Source organism: Nelumbo nucifera, chromosome 3 (assembly GCF_055504915.1).
Source record: "Nelumbo nucifera cultivar China Antique chromosome 3, China Antique-T2T, whole genome shotgun sequence".
In the NCBI taxonomy this organism is placed as follows: domain Eukaryota; kingdom Viridiplantae; phylum Streptophyta; class Magnoliopsida; order Proteales; family Nelumbonaceae; genus Nelumbo; species Nelumbo nucifera.
In genome coordinates this window covers 92,868,153-92,888,579 of record NC_142651.1, presented here as the reverse complement: position 1 = coordinate 92,888,579, position 20,427 = coordinate 92,868,153, and the positions used below count along the sequence as shown (strand labels likewise).

Here is a 20,427-nt window from a genome sequence, read left to right as displayed (position 1 = left end):
TCGGATCCGGAGGGTTACTGGGTAATACCGCGACCAGTATGACACATTTTCTATTACTAGGTCTCCCATGTCAGACTTTGAGTTGTCTCACCCCGTCTCCTTCCTTTTAAAACTTGTTATTGTGTCAAATTGTCAATAATAGCAATTCTCTGCCATTCAAATTCTTGTTTGAGTGGTTTATTATTTCAGGTAGTTTGTGTGCCATGAGAATTATACAAGCTCTCAAATCAATTGGTGAGAGTGGAAGCCTTGTTTTCTATCAAAATCAGAAAATAACCCAGTTGGGGAAATCCGGCAAAATCAACGAGGCAATTAAAATCTTCGAGAGTATGACATCTCGAAACACTGTAACATGGAATTCTATGATCTCTGCTTATGCCAAGAATGGTAGAATTAATGATGCACGTAACCTTTTTGAGCAAATGCCTCTTAGGAACTTGGTTTCGTGGAACACCATGATCTCTGGCTACTTGCATAATGATAAGGTCCATGAAGCTGCTGAATTGTTTGAAAGAATGTCTAGGAGGGACCTCTTTTCATGGACTCTGATGATAACTTGCTACACCAGAAACGGGGAACTTGAAAAGGCTAGGATTCTCTTTGATCAACTTCCAGATAAGAGAAGCCCGGTTTGTTGGAATGCAATGATTGCAGGTTATGCAAAGAACGGCCGTTTTGAAGATGCTCGAAGATTATTTGATAAGATGCCAGTTAGGAATTTGGTATCATGGAATTCCATGCTTGCTGCTTACATACAAAATGAAGAGATGGGTCTGGCATTGGACTTTTTTGACAAAATGTCAGAGAGAGACGTGGTTTCTTGGAATTTGGTAATTGATGGGTTTATGCAGATAGGTGATTTGGATTCTGCAATGCAATTCTTTCAGAGAATTCCAAGCCCGAATGTCATTTCATGGGTAACGATGTTAAGTGGGTTTGCAAGGTATAGCCGTATTGATGAGGCACGAAGAATCTTTGATCAGATGCCCATGAGAAATGTGGTATCTTGGAATGCCATGATTTCAGGGTATGTGCTGAACTATCAGATTGATGAGGCTATAATTTTATTTGAACAAATGACAGAAAAAAATGCAGTATCTTGGACTACGATGATCAATGGGTACGTCCGTATTGGGAAGCTTGAGAAAGCAAGGGAGTTGCTCAATTTAATGCCTTACAAGAATGTTGCAGCCCAAACTGCGATGATCTCTGGTTACATACAGACCATGCAGATGGAAGAAGCTCGTCAAATCTTTGATGAGATGGACACTAGAGATATTGCCTGTTGGAATACCATGATTGCTGGCTATGCTCAATGTGGCAGAATGGATGAAGCTAACAAATTATTTAAGCAAATGTTTAGGAAGAATATTATTACATGGAATACAGTGATAGCTGGTTATGCTCAGGGAGGAGAAATGAATAAAGCACTTAGAATCTTTGAGAAGATGGAGGAGAAGAATATAGTTTCTTGGAATTCTCTGATTTCGGGTTTCACCCAAAATGGGCTGTATATGGATGGGCTTAGGCATTTCGTATTGATGGGAAGAGAAGGTAAGAAACCTGATCAGTCTACCTTTGCCAGTAGTCTTAGTGCTTGCGCTAACCTTGCAGCTCTACAAATTGGGAAGCAAATTCACCATCTTGTTGTGAAGATAGGTTATGTTAATGATTTGTTTGTTGGGAATGCATTGATCACAATGTATGCAAAGTGTGGAAGGATCCTCAGTGCAGAACAAGTGTTCAATGATATTGATAACACTGATATTATTTCTTGGAATTCTTTGATTTCTGGGTATGCATTTAATGGGTATGGGAAAGATGCAATTCAACTCTTCCAGGAGATGTTGACTGAGGGGTTGAATCCAGATCAGGTGACCTTTGTTGGGCTTTTATCTGCATGCAGTCATGCTGGCTTGATTGATGAAGGTTTAAAACTGTTTAAATATATGACTGAAAAGTATTGTATTGAACCTTTGGCTGAACACTATGCTTGTATAGTTGACTTGCTTGGACGGGCAGGAAGATTAGAAGAAGCCTATCAACTGGTTATGGAAATGCCAATCAAGGCCAATGCAGGAACATGGGGTGCATTACTTGGGGCATGCCGGTTACACAAGAACCTAAAACTTGGGAAGCTTGCTGCTGAGAAGCTTTTGGAATTTGAGCCTTATAAAACTTCCAATTATGTGCTCTTGTCAAATATACATGCAGAAGCAGGTAGTTGGAATGAAGTTGAGAAGGTGAGAATGTTGATGAAAGAAAAGGGAGTGGAAAAGCAACCTGGGAGCAGCTGGATTGAGATTAAGAATCAAGTCAGTGTGTTTGTCTCTGATGATTCAGTTCTACCTAGGACAGTGGAAATATGTGAGATGTTGAAGGCTTTGATGGCACAGATGAGGAATGTAGAATACATGCCCGAATTAGCATTAGCCTACTGGAATTTGGATGACTTATGGTAATTAAACATTGCCTGTATAAATTGCTACGTTGTTTAGTATATCTAGGGTGTATTATATTTCATTCTATGTTTTCAAGTAGCATCTATTATCATCCTCATTTGTCCCAATTATATGGGGTCAACTACAACAACTCTGTTCTGCCACTCCATTCTGTTTAGTGCCATATCCATTTTGAAAATTTTGACCATTCAATTGTTTCTCACTACTTCAAGGCATGGCCTTTTTGGGTTTCCCTAGCTCTTCTAGCCCCCAGTTCTTCTTACTAGAGTTGTAGATGATCTTCTCTGCATGTGGTTGAACCATTTTAGTCTACTTTTTCTCATTTTATCACCTACTAGACCTACTGCTAGTAAGATCCTTATCCTAAAATAAATCTGACCCAGATCTTTGCAAATCCCTTTAGGATCCTGCCTGCAATCTGACCAAATATATGTCAATAGACCAGATCCAAACCCACTCCCAATTCCATTGTTTGTGCTAGATGTGGATCTCAATTTAGCTGGATCTGCTGTGGATCCAACCTGTTTGATGTCAAAGCAAACATTATTTATTATTGTATGGCAGTGAAGGCATTGCGTGAAATAGTGAGCAACTTGAGAAAGAAAGACTGGGATTTCAACGTTGATCCATGCAGCGGAAAATCAGGACGGCAGACACAGAACATGCAAAAGGGCTCTGAGAATTCCATCACCTGCAACTGCTCCATCGCTGGAAATACCGTCTGCCATGTAATCAGCATGTATGAGTATGACTTTCTCTGCTTATTCTACAGCTTTTTAGCTACTCATTAGTGATTAGTGAAGCCCACTACTGAAGAGAAAGCAGGAAGATCAGTAACCTCTGCCCAAGTAAACTCATTGGGTTGTTCCAAATACATAAAAATATAATCTAAAGAATTTCATATCCAATGGATAGTGATTTAGATGTGAAGCCCAATTCTCTACAGAGGGCAGCGAGCAGGTTGTTTACTTGTTTAGAGAAAAAGCCTAATCGACCCCATTTGCAAATCTTTTTTCTTTTGATAATGTACACTGGTTTAAACACATCGGAAATTTCTAACTTTCTCAAATCATTTTATTATTTTTGTGGTTCAATTTCTTAGAGGAATTTCTGAAGGCTAAAAGTTTATCCTTATGTTTGAGTTCAGAGTACTGAAACCCCAAAACCTACCGGCAGTGCTCCCACCAGAGTTGGTCAAGCTTCCATACCTCCAAGAAATGTAAGAGCTTTCCATAGTCACATCCCTTGCAACCAACTTTCAGTCATTAACTAAATTAATTAACTTACCCTTTTTTGGTTTTGTAGAGATCTCCTCCATAACTGCCTTAAGGGTACAATACCTCCAGAATGAGGTACCATAAATTGGTGAATATGCAAGCAATTCAGTCTTCTCATTCTCATTGCTTATTTAGTTTGCAAATCAGAGAATTTATCATCTAAATAGTTAATCAAGAAGACTTTATAAGCTCACTCCTTGGAAATCAATTGTTGGGTCCAATCCCGAAAGAACTTGGAAACATCACACCCTGAAAAGCCTGCAAGCTCTGATTATCCAGATTTTCACACAAAAATATAGATTTTTGGTTTTAATTAGTTCGGATTTTCAGGACCATGGAGTTCAATCAGCTTTCTAGAGTTCTGCCTTCAGAGCTTGGGTGTCTTGTCAATAGGAAGAGCGTATGGTCATTCTTCCTTTCAACATTTTTTATTGGTTTTTTGTGTTCTGGGTTTCCCTTGAATTTACATATACTTGAAGAAATTAAATGATGAATGATTTTGTTTGTCTTGTAGCTACAGTAGTTCGAACCAGGAGAAGAGCAGAAGAAGAAGAAGAAGAAGAAGAGAACAGTCAAACCTGATAGACTAAACCCTATTAGTCGACCCTTAATATGGATTAGCCTCTAATTAGTAGTACAAAGACTAAACTACCCCCACTTAAGTATGGGACAGGAAGTCTCTATTAAAACTGCCACATAAGCACATAACTTAACAGAAATAAAATGACTAATCTACCCTTATTCGGCTAGCTCTAACACTCCCCCTCAAGATGGAGAATATATGTCATATAATCCTAGCTTGTTACATATATAGTTCACTCTCCCTAAGCTTAAGCCTTTTGTAAACAAATCTGCCCATTGATCACCTGAGCCCACATGTTCTGTGCTTATCTCTCCAGTAAGGACCTTCTCCCTCACAAAGTGGCAATCAATCTCTATGTGCTTTGTTCTCTCATAAAAAACAGGGTTAGATGAAATGTGGAGTGTAGCTTGATTGTCACAGTACAATTTCATAGGTCTGTTCATGGAGAACCTGATTTCTTGTAGGAGATTCCTCAGTCATACTAATTCACATGTAGTGTGTGCCGTGGCTCTGTATTCGGCTTCAGCACTGCTCCTTGCCACAACCGTTTGCTTCTTACTCTTCCATGTCACAAGATTTCCTCCAAGAAATGTGTAGTAACCTGTAGTAGATCTTCTATCAGACACAGAGCCTGCCCAATCTGCATCTGTATACCCAATTACTTCAAGTCTTCCTCCTGGTTTGTACAATAACCCGCAGCCTGGAGCTCCCTTCAGGTACCTTACAATTCTAAGAACTGCATCCCAGTGAAGTATCCGAGGGTTCTGCACTGGCTCACCACACTGACTGCAAAGGAGATGTCTGGTCTTGTGATAGTCAAATAGTTCAGCTTCCCCACTAACCGTCTATACCTTCCAGGATCATCAAATATTTCCCCTATATCACTGCTCAACTTAGCATTTGGCTCCATGGGAGTTTCAACCGGTTTTGCACCTAATAGTTTCGTTTCATCTAGTAGATCAAGAACATATTTTCTTTGGCACAGGTTTACACTTTGTCTTGATCTAGCAACTTCTATACCCAAAAAATACTTCAATGTCCCAAGGTCTTTTGTTTGAAAATGATTTTGTAGAAAGACCTTTAGTTTATCGATCCCCAATTTGTCACTACCAGTTATGACAATATCATCCACATAGACCACTAATAAAATCTTTCCGACTTCTGAATCATAGCTGAACACCGAGTGGTCAACCTGGCATTGTTTCATTCCAAAATTCTTCACCACTTCACTAAACTTCCCAAACCAAGCACGAGGCGATTGTTTCAACCCATAAATTGCATTTTTCAGTCTGCACACCTTACCATCCTCCCCCTGAGCAACAAACCCAGGTGGTTGCTCCATATATACCTCCTCCATAAGGTCACCATGAAGGAAGGCATTTTTAATGTCAAGTTGAAACAATGGCCAATCATACATAACTGCCAGGGAAATTAAGACACAGACAGAGCCAATCTTAGCCACTGGAGAGAAGGTCTCTATATAGTCTACCTCATACAACTGTGAATAACCTTTAGCAACAAGTCTGGCCTTTAGACGCTCCACACTACCATCCGGCAAGTATTTAACAGTATACACCCATTTACAACCCACAACATGCTTACCAGGAGGAAGAGTAGTGAGCTCCCACGTCTGAGTATGTTGAAGGGCAGAGAGTTCCTCCTCCATTGCCTACTGCCACCCAGGTGAGCTAAGAGCCTCTCGGACATTCTTAGGTATAGAAATAGATGATAGCAGTGAAACAAACTGGCGATGTGAAGTGGAAAGGCGAGAGACTGAAACAAAATTTGAAATGGGATGGAGGGTACAACACGTTTAACTTTCCGTAAAGCAATGGGAAGATCAAGTCCTGAAGGTTCTGGGACAGGAGCAACAACAGGATCCGTAGACAAGGTAGAAGCTGGAGGAGGAGCCGGTGTCTGTCGATGAGTATACACGTTCCGGATCGGTGGTCATTCAGTAGGGATCTGCACTAGAGGAGGTTGTTACAGACTGTATAATTAAAATAGGAAGATGTTACAGACTGTATAACTAAAATAGGAAGTAAATACTAGGGAGATATGATTTACCTTGATTGTAGGAATTTGATTAGTCTTCTTTCCTAATATATTCTTTCCTAACATAGAATTTGTAACTTGTATATATACATACGAGATTGATGAATAATATAACAAATTCTTCTTCTTCCTCTGTTTACTCTTATTTTACATGGTATCAGAGCATCTAGTCTCTGCCTGCCCTTTTGTTTTAAGTAAACAGTAGGGTCCTTCGTACAGATATTCTCCACCTGTTCAGCCTAGTAGTGCCCTTGTCAGCCGCAATAATACATCTGAATCAGGGAGACAACAATACAGGAGTGGTAGTGGTAGGTCAAGTAACTATGACAGGAATACTAATACTCGTGGACAGGAGTTAGGAGAGATAGTGTGTCATTACTGTCATAAGCCAGGACATATGAAGCGGGATTGCAGGAAGTTGCAGAATAAGAAAACTCAGTCAACCCATATTGCATCCACCACGGATACTTCTGAGAAGTCTGTTATGATATCTGTAGATGAATATGCCAAATTTGCTCAGTACCAGGAATCATTGAAACCTCAATCTACTCCTGTTACTGCCATCGTCGAGTCAGGTAAACCCAATACATGTCTTGTTTCCTCCTCTTCAAAATGGGTCATTGATTATGGAGCTACAGATCATATGACAGGTAATTCAAGTCTGTTTTCTACCTTTCAGTCACATAAATCTACCTCTCCTGTTACTTTAGCAGATGGGTCAACATCTTGTGTTATTGGGTCTGGCACAATTAGTCCAACACCATCACTTCCTTTGTCATATGTTCTTAGTTTACCTCAGTTATCATTTCATTTAATTTCTGTTAGAAAACTCACTCGTACCCTTAATTGTTGTGTCTCATTTTTTCCTGATTATTGTTTATTTCAGGATCTTACGACGAAGAAGATTATTGGTAAGGGACATGAGTCTGGAGGTCTCTACATCCTTGATACACAAGTTCCAAGATCCATAGCCTGTTCTGGAGTTGTAACCCCTTTTGAAGCACATTGTCGGTTGGGTCACCCCTCTCTCCATGTGTTAAAGCAAATTTGTCCACAATTTCAGAATTTGTCGTCATTAAATTGTGAATCTTGTCAGTTTGCTAAACACCATCGTCTTAGTTCGAGTCCTAGAGTCAATAAACGAGCTAATGCTCCTTTTGAATTAGTCCATTTAGATGTTTGGGGTCCATGTCCAATTGAGTCCAAAACTGGGTTTAAGTATTTTGTTACTTTTGTTGATGATTACTCTCGTATGACATGGTTATATTTAATGAAAAATCGTTCTGAGGTGTTTTCTCATTTTTCTGCTTTCTGTGCTGAAGTTAAAACTCAATTTAATATTTCTGTACAAATATTGAGAAGTGATAATGCTAAGGAATACTTGTCAGAATCCTTTCAAACTTACATGCTTCAGCATGGCATTCTTCATCAAACTTCTTGTGTAGATACACCATTTCAAAATGGGGTTGCTGAACGGAAAAATAGACACCTTGAAACTGCAAGAGCTTTGTTATTTCAAATGAAGGTTCCTAAACCTTTCTGGGCTGATGCAGTTTTCACAACATGCTTTTTGATTAACCGTATGTCTTCATCTGTCCTTTAGGGTAAGACTCCTTATCATGTTCTGTTTCCAAATAAAACACTATTTCCTATTGAGCCTAGGGTATTTGGGTGTACATGCTTTGTTCGGGATGTTCGTCCTCAGGTTACCAAACTAGATCCAAAATCTTTGTAGTGTGTTTTTCTTGGGTATTCTTGTGTTCAAAAAGGGTATAGATGTTATTGTCCTACTCTTCACAGATATCTTGTGTCAGGTGATGTTAATTTCCTAGAAGATACACCTTTCTTTCCATCTACTCCTCATTCAAGTCAGGGGGAGGATGATGATTTGTTAATCTATACTGTCACATCATCTGGTTCACATTCTATTGAATCTGCTCCTGCCAGGCCTAAGCCACCTACAGTACAGGTTTATTCTCGGTGACCAACCCCTCTGGATCCATGTCCTGCACCAGCTCCTTCGTCGGCAGATCCAGTCTCAACTGATCCTGTTCCTTCGTCATCAGAACCAGTCTCTAATGATGATCTTCCTATTGCTCTTCGTAAAGGTAAGCGTAAGTGTACTTATCCAGTATCTTCATTTGTGTCCTATAATCATTTGTCGTCCTCTTCTTGTTCTTTTATTGCATCTCTTGATTCTATCTCTGTTCCTAAGACTGTTAAAGAAGCCCTTTCTCACCCTGGATGGCGTAATGCTATGATTGAGGAGATGAATGCTTTAGAGGACAATGATACTTGGACCTTGGTAAATTTACCTGCAAATAAGAAGGCTATTGGGTGTAAATGGGTGTTTACAGTTAAAGTCAATCCTGATGGGTCCATTGCCCGATTGAAAGCCCGTCTTGTTGCTAAAGGATATGCTCAAACTTATGGAGTGGATTATTCTGTTACCTTTTCTCCTGTTGCTAAACTTACTTCTGTCAGGTTGTTTATTTCTATGGCAGCTACTTATAATTGGCCCCTTCATCAGTTAGACATCAAGAATGCTTTTCTTCATGGGGATCTTCAAGAAGAAGTTTATATGGAGCAACCGTCTGGCTTTGTTGCTCAGGGGGAGTATGGGAAAGTTTGCTATCTTCATAAGTCTCTGTACGGGTTGAAGCAAAGTCCTCGTGCCTAGTTTGGAAAGTTTAGTCAGGTAGTCGAGAATTTTGGTATGAAGAAAAGTAAGTCTGATCATTCTGTTTTCTTCAAGCACTCTGCTGCTGGCATCATTTTGTTAGTTGTGTATGTGGATGATATTGTCATTACAGGGAGTGATACTACAGGGATTTCATCCCTTAAATCCTTTCTCCACACTCAGTTTCATACCAAAGATTTGGGAATGCTGAAATACTTCTTGGGTGTTGAGGTAACAAGAAGCAAAAAGGGAATATTCTTATCTCAAAGGAAATATGTACTTGACTTGTTGTCTGAGACGGGAAAGTTGGGAGCTAAGCCATGTAGCACTCCAATGATTCCTAACTTGCAGCTCACAAAAGATGGTGAATTATTTGAAGATCCTGAGAAATATAGAAGATTGGTTGGAAAGTTGAATTATCTTACTGTAACTTGTCCAGATATTGCGTATTCAGTTAGTGTGGTGAGTCAGTACATGTCCTCTCCAACAGTTAATCACTGGACAGTTGTAGAACAAATTTTGTGCTACTTAAAAGGAGCACCTGGGCAAGGAATTTTGTATGGCAATCATGGTCATACTAGAATTGAATGTTTTTCAGATGCTGACTGGGCAGGATCCAAGGAAGATCGAAGGTCTACTTCAGGCTATTATGCATTTGTTGGAGGGAATCTAGTTTCATGGAAAAGCAAGAAGCAGAATGTTGTCTCACGTTCGAGTGCAAAATCAGAATATAGAGCTATGGCCAAATCTGTGTGTGAAATAATGTGGATATATCAGCTTCTGACTGAAGTAGGTCTTAAAACTTCAGTACCAGCCAAGTTGTGGTGTGATAACCAAGCTGCTCTTCACATTGCATCTAATCCTGTTTTTCATGAACGAACTAAGCATATCGAGATTGATTGCCATTTCGTTCGTGAAAAGATTCAGCAAGGTTTGATTTCCACAGGTTATGTGAAAACAGGAGAACAACTGGGAGATATCTTCACGAAGGCTCTTAATGGGGTTAGGGTTGATTATCTTTGTAACAAGCTGGGCATGATTAATATCTATGCTCCGGCTTGAGGGGGAGTGTTACAGACTGTATAATTAAAATAGGAAGATGTTACAGACTGTATAATTAAAATAGGAAGTAAATACTAGGGAGATATGATGTTACAGACTGTATAACTAAAATAGGAAGTAAATACTAGGGAGATATGATTTACCTTGATTGTAGGACAGATTTGTAGGAATTTGATTAGTCTTCTTTCCTAATATATTCTTTCCTAACATAGAATTTGTAACTTGTATATATACATACGAGATTGATGAATAATATAACAAATTCATCTTCTTCCTCTGTTTACTCTTATTTTACAGAGGTGAAAGGTCAACCTCAACTGGAACACCCAGAACGGGATCACTGACTGGAAGAGGAAGAGGAAGCAAAGGTGGAGACATGGATGCTTTATGTCCCGAGAAGAAGGGGACAGACTTAAAAAAGGTTACATCAGAACAAACATAGCACTTCCGAGTAATGAGATTGTAACACTTGTACCCTTTTTGAGTCCGAGAGTAGCCAAGAAAGACACACTTAATAGAGCGTGCACCCAGCTTGTCTATCCCAGGACTCAGATTGTGAACAAAGCACACACAACCAAAGATACGAGGTGTTAATGGAAAGGGAGACAAGGTGGGGAAAAAAATAGAGAAGGGAGACCGACCATGAAGAATGAAGGAGGGCATCCGATTAATAAGAAAACACGCAGTAAGTACAACATCACTCCAAAATCGTTTAGGAACACTCATATGATGAAGAATAGACCGAACAGTTTCAAGGAGATGACGGTTCTTTCATTCAGCCACCCCATTTTGTTGAGGAGTGGATGCACATGAAGTTTGATGAATGATGCCATGCTGTTCTAAATACTGTTGAAAGGAAGTAAGAAAGTATTCACGATCGTTATCTGAACGAAGAACTTTGATTGGAACACCAAATTGTGTACATATTTCAGCATGGAATTTTTGAAAAATGGAAAATAATTCACTCATTTCTTTCATTAAATAAATCCATGTCATCCTTGAACAATCATCAATAAAAGTGACAAAATACTTGTTACCATTATAAGACTCTATTTTAATCGGGCCCCAAACATCTGAATGAACCAAAGCAAAAGGACTCAACATACGACTATCAACTCTAGGACTGAAGGGAACACGACGATGTTTCCCATATTGACACGACTCACATTGTAAAGACAACAAATGACTCAAAGACGGAACCAATATCTTGAGTGCCTTGAGAGATGGATGTCCCAGTCGACAATGCCACTATAGAGGAGTGAGTGAAGTCTGAAGTGCAACTGACGATCCACCACCGTCGAGGTAATATAATCCACCAGTCTCATGCCCCCCACCAATCTTCTTCCCCGTCTTGAGATCCTGAAAACCACAGAAGGAAGGGAAAAATGTAATAGAGCAATTAAGAGTCTTGGTTAATTTACTAGCAGACATAAGATTGAATGGAACCTTAGGGACATATAGAACATATGATAAAGAAAGAGAAGCCGTGTCAACATTACCAACACCACAGATGGGAGAAGAGGAACCATTGACAAGGGTAACAGTTTGAGATGTGGAAGTTTCAGAGAGGGAAGAGAACACACCTGGAGTCTCGGTCATGTGGTCAGAGGCTCCAGAGTCAATAATCCAAGGAGAGGGTTTGGATGCCAGACAAGCTATACCTGAGTGGGCAAGGGTGGTTGTAGTATGTTGTGAAGTAGTCTAGAGGAACCTCTCATACTCATCATGCGGTACACTCACCATCTCCTTCCTAGAAACAGGTGTAGATGTGGAAGGTGTTAGATTTGCCTGTTGGTTATCACTGGCATCAACCCCACCAGCTACTACATGATTGGCCCATGTAGAAGGAGGGCCATGGAGATCATAACAGAAATTCACCGAATGTCTGTCCCTACCACAATGGGTACACTTCCTTGTAGAGTTACTTTTTCCTTTACCACGGCCTCCCCCTGAGTCACGACCACCACCACGGCCAAATATGGAACCACCACGACCTCCTCGGGAGGCATGTCCTCCCCCTCTAGTACCACGTCCACCTCCTCTGGCTATCACAAATGCTGATCTGTTAGACTGTGTGGGATTCTCTATAGGTCCCAAAGAAATCCTACGAAGCCGTGCAAAAACTTCCTCATGTGTAGGAAGAGTAGAGCCTCCTAATATTTGGGCCCTAACTGGTTCATATTCTGATTTCAACCCCACTAAGAACCTAGTGACATCTAGTTGTTCCCTCTGTTGTTGCTGAACCTTAACATCTGGAGTGAGGGGATGATAGACACCGAGTTCATTTATGAGGTTCTTCATACTGACATAGTACTCTTCTAGGGTTTTATTCCCTTGTTGCAGATCGAAATACTCCTGATAGAGCTGATATACCCTTGTAGTATTATCCTACCTAGAATAAAGCTTCTTGGCATGTTCCCTTATGTCCTTAGCTGTATCTAAGAACATAAAGTTGGCACTTATTTTGGGTTCCATACTATTCCATAACCATGTCATGATTTGGGCATCTTTCTGTTCCCAGTCATCAAACCCTGAAGAGTTAACTGGTGGTTTATCTTCTTCCTTCACATGCTTCACTTTCCTCTTTGCCTTGAGAAAAACTTTCACTGACTTGGCCCATGGTATAGAGTTCTCACCATTAAGTTTAATTGAAGTCATCTGCACACCCAAACAGTCAAGTTCTGCGCAGAGGAAGAAGGACTGAAGTGTTCTCAGACCTAGGTTGAATCAGTGTTCTCCATTTTTGAGTCCAGAAAGAAGAAAGAAAAAAAAATGAGGTCATGAACAGAAAGGAGCAGGTGAGGAGATTTAGAGAGCAACGTCCTGCTTTGATACCATGTTTGTCCTGTAGCTACAGTAGTTCGAACCATGAGAAGAGCAGAAGAAGAAGAAGAAGAAGAAGAAGAAGAGAACAGTCGAACCTGATAGACTAAACCCTATCAGTCGACCCTTAATATGGATTAGCCTCTAATTAGTAGTACAAAGACTAAACTGCCCCCACTTAAGTATGGGACAGGAAGTCTCTATTAAAACTGCCACATAAGCACATAACTTAACAGAAATAAAATGACTAATCTACCCTTATTTGGCTAGCTCTAACAGATTTATTTTGTTTTAATTTCTCTTCTTCTAGGCTGATTTCATCAAATTATTCACGTGGCAGCTGCTGTGTCTAGGGGTGCAAGTCGGGCAGGCAGGGCCGGGTTTTAACTCAACCCAAGCCCAACCCTAAGAATTGGGCTCAGGTTGGGCCTGCCCAAGTTGCAGTCCTACCTCATCTATCAAAAAGAAAAAAAGCTGCACCCCTATCTGTGTCACCTGACCAGCTTGAGGGACTTGCAAGGCTCTTCAATCTTCAGTTTTCTTTTTACTTTCCCAACACTATTGATACTAGAATCACCTTTCCACTTTGTTTATGCTTTTATTGTCATTGGTGTAACATAGTTGGATTAGTGATAACCATTTTACTGGAATCATACTTAATTTCATACAAAATTGGACAAAGCTTCGAAAACTGTAAGACTTTCTCCTTCCTTTTATGTTTTCCACTTCATCCCCCCTCCCAATTCCTTTCTAGTTTCTACTATTGAAATTGAAGTTCCTTTTTTCATTTGTTTAATCCAATTTTCTTTCATGTCAGTGTCATGTAGGCAAGTGGTCTGCAAGATCCCATTCCTTCCAGCATTTCTCTTCTAAGCAAATTAACTAACATGTGAGTAGAAACCATCTACATTGTTTTAAATTTCTGCAATTCATACACATGGAATCGGACAAACCCAGAATTAACCTTTCTGGTTCTCTTTATCAACCTCTTCCATTTAGAAATTCTGATCTGTGATGGCATGGGCAAGAAACTGAAAAAATGTAGCAATTCCTAGATGAATGGTTTGCATGTCAATAATGGAATACTTGTCATCTTATTTTATTTATTAACATCAAGTTGGAACTTTATTGTCTTCATAAGTAATTAAGTTCTAGTTGTTAATCATGGTGAAATATGTATATGCAGGAGAATTAGTGATATCAATGGAACAGAAGCAGTTTTTCCTCCACTAAGGAATATGCTAAACATGAAAATATTGTGAATTGAATAGTAGTATATCTCTTACAATTTATAGTAGTATATCTCTTACAATTTATGGTATAATCATTCCTCTGGTTCTCTGTACAAGAATCTTTTGATTAAACAAATTCCCTTTTTTTAAATGTTGGTTCTCCTGAATTATTGTTATTAAGATCTTAGCATATATAACAATTGAAAAGTTGATTTTCTTATGATTTTGGCATGTAGTTTAAAAGATTAAAAATGCCTATTCCTTATTTGATTAGATAAAACTGGCTACCATAAGAATGGTATATGGAAGTCACATAAATATAGTAATGAAATAATAGAAGAAGCTCATAGTATTAGAATAGAGGATTTCTAACTTGCTCTTACTACTCAAGAGAATTGGAATGATGTATAACTTGTTTCCCTATATCTACAGGCCTTTGTCCATTATAAATACAGAGCATTTTTCAGATGATGAAATGGCAGTATGCATGATAGATCACAAAGGCTTATACTAATTGTGTTACAATCAGACAGATAAAAGGATTGGGTTTCCTACCGGATCCTACTCATGCAATAGTGTAATTAATGGAAGCAATCATTATCAACCTATTGGGGGGATTATTCTTCCTGATATTTGATGGAAACTGTAAATAAATATCTGGCCAGACTCCTGCGGCTGGCATAATTTTATTCTGAAAAGAGAGGGATCTATGATTTGGGCTTTCAGTGGTCCTGTTTGTGCTGTTGATGCTTCTGATGCTGAAGTCAGAGCATTGGTGACTGGTCTGAGAATTGTTAGATCCCTTCAGCTTAAATCTGTTCTCATCGAGGGGGACTCTAGAAATGTCATTAATTGCGTCACTTATTTAGATAAGGACCCATGGAGGCTGGGTCATTTCCTCAATGAGATTTCTGAATTAACCTTATCTCTGTCTTGCGGCCTTAGACGGATTCCAAGAGAGCTGAACTCAACTGCACATATTTTGGCTAAATCTTGGCTGGGGGTGGGTAGAAATTTTTTTATAGTGCAAATACTTTTCACTCTTAATTTGGGTGGTTTTTAGGTGCTTTGTTCTGTTTGTGTTGTTTGTACATCCTCTCATGTATACCCCCCCTCCTTTTTGCTCCTTTTGAATTTAATAGTTACCTTTCTCCAAAAAAAATAAAAAAAACTATTGTAGAAATGTTACCTTCTGGGACATGGAACCACTGTCTATTCCTCCCTCCCCCTCCTCACCTGCTATTTTTGTTTAAGGACATGGAACCACTGCCCATTTTTAAAATAATCATTGAAAAGTAAAAATAGTTTTGAAGATGAATTTGCTGTTAGGAAACGTTACAGATAAAGGGTTTTTACTTTGAGAAAAGAATTCAAAGGCCTAGTGTTATAGTAGGTTTGTGAAGTTTCCTTAACTCCTTTTTGTGCAGTGACTGGATAAACATTTTAAGGAAGGAAAAGGGAGAATTTGTCTAATGGGATAGCCTTTATTTTGTTGTTGATAAACCTAGGCCTAATGGGCCTCCATGTTTCCAATCGGGCCTATATATTGGTTTTACATCCTGGCCCATTTCTGCATGGTATGTGAGGGAATCTGTAAATATTTCTTCAGTACTCTATATATGTAATTAGTGTACTCTTACTTTCCCCAGTAACGAAAGGATATGGAAATTTTTGGTTTACAACTTGCTTATTCCTTGAGAAGAATTACTCATTTTCTAAATGTGGTGGACCTTAATGATCCTACTCCCTTGGTTAAGTGCTAAACCAAGGTTTGGGATTTACTTGGTGCATCTCCTCCTCTATCCCTTCTTCTACCCTCTAATTCTCTTGGAAATATCTATTAACTTGTAACTTGGTACATATTGCAGTACTCCCATTCCCTCTGGATTGCCCTACATCATTGTCTCTCATGACTTGATTCATTTTTAATCAACTCACTACGTAATAGATTAATGTTTTCTTGGTAGGAAAATGAGCTACACAACAGGGATATCCGTCCCCCAAACCCTCCAAGCTTGGTGAAGGCAGGACTCAATCCCAGGTCTCTGCTACAACCAGCTAAAGAATTTACCATCAAGCTAGCTGGCACATTCATAATAGACTAATAGTTAATGACATTAATAACACAAATAAGGCAACTAGCAATATTATGTCATAAATGCAATTGTAATGTCCAATTGGAAAGAGAATATCATCATGGAAAACAGGAATTTTCCAGATCAAAATCAAAGTAATAGATTTAAGTGTTATGCAATTATATCCTTCGGGAGCAAGAAATAGGTACACAATGAAAATTTGATTAAGTTCTTGTGTCTAGATTGAGACAGTAAACAATGATGCAAGTGGTTAAGTAACAAGAAAATTTGATTTAACTGTTATGCAATTATATCCACCTCGAATCATACCCTTGTTGTACCTTGGAAAGGTATAGGGCAATACATTGGTTAAAGACTTTGGAATTGTTTGACCACTTCTCCTTTACTTACTGTTGGAGGAATTGGTTATCAGTAGCAAGTTGTTCCTCCTCCAAGGTAAGGGTATTGACAAGCTGGGCACCCCCTCCTCACAGTTCATTGAAGCTGAATTTTGATGGGAGTAGCCAGGGCAACCCAGGGCCCTCTGGGTTGGGAGGTGTACTGAGGAATAAGGCTAGAGAGGTTGTTTTGCTCTACTATGGCCCATTAAGGCTGTGTTTGGTTTGAAGGAAAATGTAGGGAAAGGAAGGGAAAGGTAGGGAAACCTTTACAAAATTTATAAAGGTTTCCCTACCTTTCCCTACTTTTCCCTCAAACCAAACATAGCCTTAGTGTTGGGAACTCAATTCGAGCAGAGTTGTTAGCTGCAATACAAGGATTACTTCTCGCAAAAGTAATGGGTGTGGAGCTGCTTCTGGTTGAAGGGGACTCTAAGACAGTGGTGGACAGGTTAAATAATCTGGAGGATGTTGTGTGGGGCTACAAAAATGAGCTAAAGAAATTCAAATGGCTGATAAGGAATGTGTCTGTAACAGTACAGTGGATTGGGAGATCAGCTAATGCATTTGCTGATGTCTTTGCAAAGCGAGGTACAAATAGGGAAACATTGTTCTGGGCGCTACTGTAATTTTTGTTCTAACATTCTTGTACTCTTTGCTGTAGTTTGTGTCTCTCTAAGGGGGAATTTCATGCAACCGATCTTTGAGTTAAAGTAATACCTTTTTTCCTTTCAAGAAGCTGATTGTTCCTAGTAACTTTAAAATACAGTGATCTCCTACAACAACTTTATGTTAAAAAGCTCAGAGAAAACTAGTTGTCAGGAATGAAATGTGTAAAAATACTTCTATATAATTCATATTTTGTTGTTGATATTCTTTTTCAGCTACTAAACATTGTTTCTCACTGTATAATTTGTCTCCAGACATTTGTTTCAAAGCTACTTGGTGAGAAACATGTAATTTTATACTTTTCTTTCCACACATTTGCATCATAGGTTTCATATGTAGTATAAAGAACTTCTAGAGCACTGACTTAGGGGGTATGCTGATGTGGCAGGTTGTTTAAAAAATGACACATTGGTAAATGCTCCCTTATTTATTTTACCTAAAATGCATTCATGTATGGTATGCTAACTTGCTCAACTTCATATTGATCTAGGAGTGGAATCATTCCATGCATGCAAAGTCGTTCACAAAGTTTGTGTTTTAAAGTTGAAGCATGGCCATTATTCTATTCCTCTTTAGTGAGATCTGGGCCTGTTTGCAAATTCTTCTCCATAATGTTTTTCTATGACTTTTAATAATTTGTTATTTTCATTTGGGTTTGTTGGAAAGATGTATGTCAAAAGAGTAGTAAATGGCAAAGTTCTGTCAAAAGAGCACTTAATAGGCTAATGGTGCAGGGAGCAGTTTGAATATTTTAAAATGGCAAAATTCTATGTGGATGAATTATGTCATTATAATTATGTTTATGAACCATGCTTTTCTGTTTTTGGTACTAACATATATTGAACCATTAAACTATCAGGTGTCTTACCTGCAACTTGTATTGCTACCCTTCCCTAAATCCTGATTATATCTAGTCAGCACTAATTGATTGTTTTTTTATATTTCTAGATGTGTACAAGCGCCATATAAATTGTGGTGGTGAAGAAGTCACCATAGGAGATAACACATATGAAGTGGACCAATACACAACGGTCCTTCAATGTTTTTACAAAGTACAGATTACTGGTCATTAAGCAACACCAGATACTTTCTCGATGATAATAAAAGCATAGATAACTAGTAATAAACAGATCCATACTTTCAGATAAATCTGAGAACTCTAAATTGTACATGACTGCGTAGACTTCTCCCCTCTCTCTAACTTATTATGGATACTGTCTGCTAAATGGAAGTTACACTGTCAAACTCCATTTCACAGAGATCATGTTTACAAATGATACAGCTTCAGGTAATTGTTAGTTTATCCCATTATGGAGAAATTCATTCAATATATCATGTTACTCAGGTCTAACTATAATAGTCTATTGCAGGGAAGATTGGTACTAAAAGATTTCAATATAGCAGATGAAGCTGGTAGAGTTGGCAAGCCAATCATTAAAAGCTTTAGTGTAGTTTATGTAACAAGTGGCAATTTAGAAATCCACTTCTATTGGGCTGGGAGAGGTACAGTAGGAATCCCTTATAGAGGAGTTTATGGTCTTTTAGTGCCAGCTATATCTGCGGAACCTGTTAAGTTGAATGTTTGTCTAAGCTCCAATTATTGTTTATGTCTGAAAAAATTGATCTAGTGTTTGGTGTAAGATTAAAGTATCCAATGATGTTATATTGGAACTACCAGATGATTTTAGTAGGATTTAACCCATCCTTCATCTTCTCTTCTTAGTCTTTGATCAATAGGGATGCATTAGGGAAAACAGTAAAATGCAAACAAGATTTCTGTACATATTTTGTTGCTGATCAAATGTGAAAAGGAAATTGAAGAAAGGAACACAAACTTAAAACCAATCATGATTTATTTAGACACGTGGTTTCTTTATGGTCTCTATGGATTGCTTAAGTCAGTCAAGTAGATATAATTCTTTGAAAAGGATTTGCCATCATGATGTTGACTCTATTGACATATGATACATCTTTCGAGAGTCACTTTTTTGATTAGCATGGGATATAGAGGCTTGATTTTTTTTTCCTTTTCTTTTGCAGATTCCAAACCTCCTCCAGAAGGTGGAAAGAAGATATCAGTAGGTTCTGCTGCTGGAATTGTTATATCAACAACCAGTCTTATCTTCTTGGTCCTTGGTGTCCTTTGATGGAAATGCTGTCTTAAATCAAAACCTCGATGCGTCAAGGTTGAAGAAAACCAGTTTTATAAATACTAGTGAACAAATGCGAATATATGAAAAAGTGCTAAAGAATTGTACGCCTACCAATGTACTTTCTTGAAGGAAAGAATCATGGAATTCACCAATATATCGACTGAAGTATTATTCTAGAAGTTTGGTTGTTCATTCATTGAATCTCCAACACAATTTTTTTTTAAAGCCAACACAGTTTATAAAGTTGAAATTAATTAAGACTGCTATAGGAGGCGAAAGAGAGATGCACATGTAAAATAAAACCACTACATTTTTTTCTCTTCCATGTTTTGATTTTTGATCCAACTAATCTCCATTAATGTGGGAACCAACTAATCTCCATTGGTCCTCTTTCAACCCACCCTTGAAAAGATTAAAAACAAATTTTAAAATAGCTGTCAGAATATTTGTTTAGTGCTCATTGGGTGTGGCTACATGGTTTGTCAGGATATATACCAAATCAAACATGGTTTGTCTCCTATTCAACGTTCAAAGTATTGATACATATCAAGCATATTGTATGGTAGGTAGGCTTAATTAAGACCAACCCGCTGTATGATTTTGAAAATAAAAACTAAAATAAGGAGAAAATGCCCTTTAAAACACCCAATGGAATGTTTGTGCATATCTATGGATACTTTGAACCTTGCTTCTACTAAATCTACTCTCTTTTGGCTTTGGTCTATACCAAACTCCTCTTTAAGCTGTGGAAAAACATTGCACTTTAAATCACGTTGAAACCAAGGTGGACCATGGTATCCACCTTTTCCTTTTTTCTTTCCTTTTCCTCCTGTTGATTTTTCAGACCTTAATCGGGTGTCGTGTATTTATCAAAAAAAGATTGATTCTTCGGATCGGATTTGAATTTGGAGCTTTAATAATCGGACCCGATTCTGATGCGATGGGTTTGATCGATCCA

The 20,427-nt window shown here is 38.5% G+C and overlaps 1 protein-coding gene across 13 annotated transcripts; it reads left to right on the top strand.

Moving 5' to 3' along the window:
- The first annotated feature begins 36 nt into the window (after positions 1-36).
- On the top strand, positions 37-19,665 carry LOC104609017 (uncharacterized). Of its 13 annotated transcripts, none has more exons than XM_088901544.1 (7): positions 37-2,458; positions 3,027-3,201; positions 3,610-3,681; positions 3,768-3,814; positions 13,760-13,831; positions 18,265-18,819; positions 19,357-19,665. In XM_088901544.1, exons 1-2 carry the CDS (start codon positions 204-206, stop codon positions 3,040-3,042), a joined length of 2,271 nt encoding a protein of 756 aa, XP_088757670.1. In that variant the 5' UTR covers positions 37-203; the 3' UTR covers positions 3,043-3,201; positions 3,610-3,681; positions 3,768-3,814; positions 13,760-13,831; positions 18,265-18,819; positions 19,357-19,665. The 13 variants fall into 13 exon arrangements, with proteins under 13 accessions (XP_088757670.1, XP_088757671.1, XP_088757666.1 ...); XM_088901545.1 differs by having other exon boundaries at positions 10,417-13,831; positions 18,687-18,819; XM_088901540.1 differs by having other exon boundaries at positions 10,417-13,831.
- The last annotated feature ends 762 nt before the right edge of the window (positions 19,666-20,427 follow it).

Coding starts and splice junctions, on each gene's coding strand:
- LOC104609017 (XM_088901541.1), top strand. CDS start 204: ATGAGAATTATACAAGCTCTCAAATCAATTGGTGAGAGTGGAAGCCTT.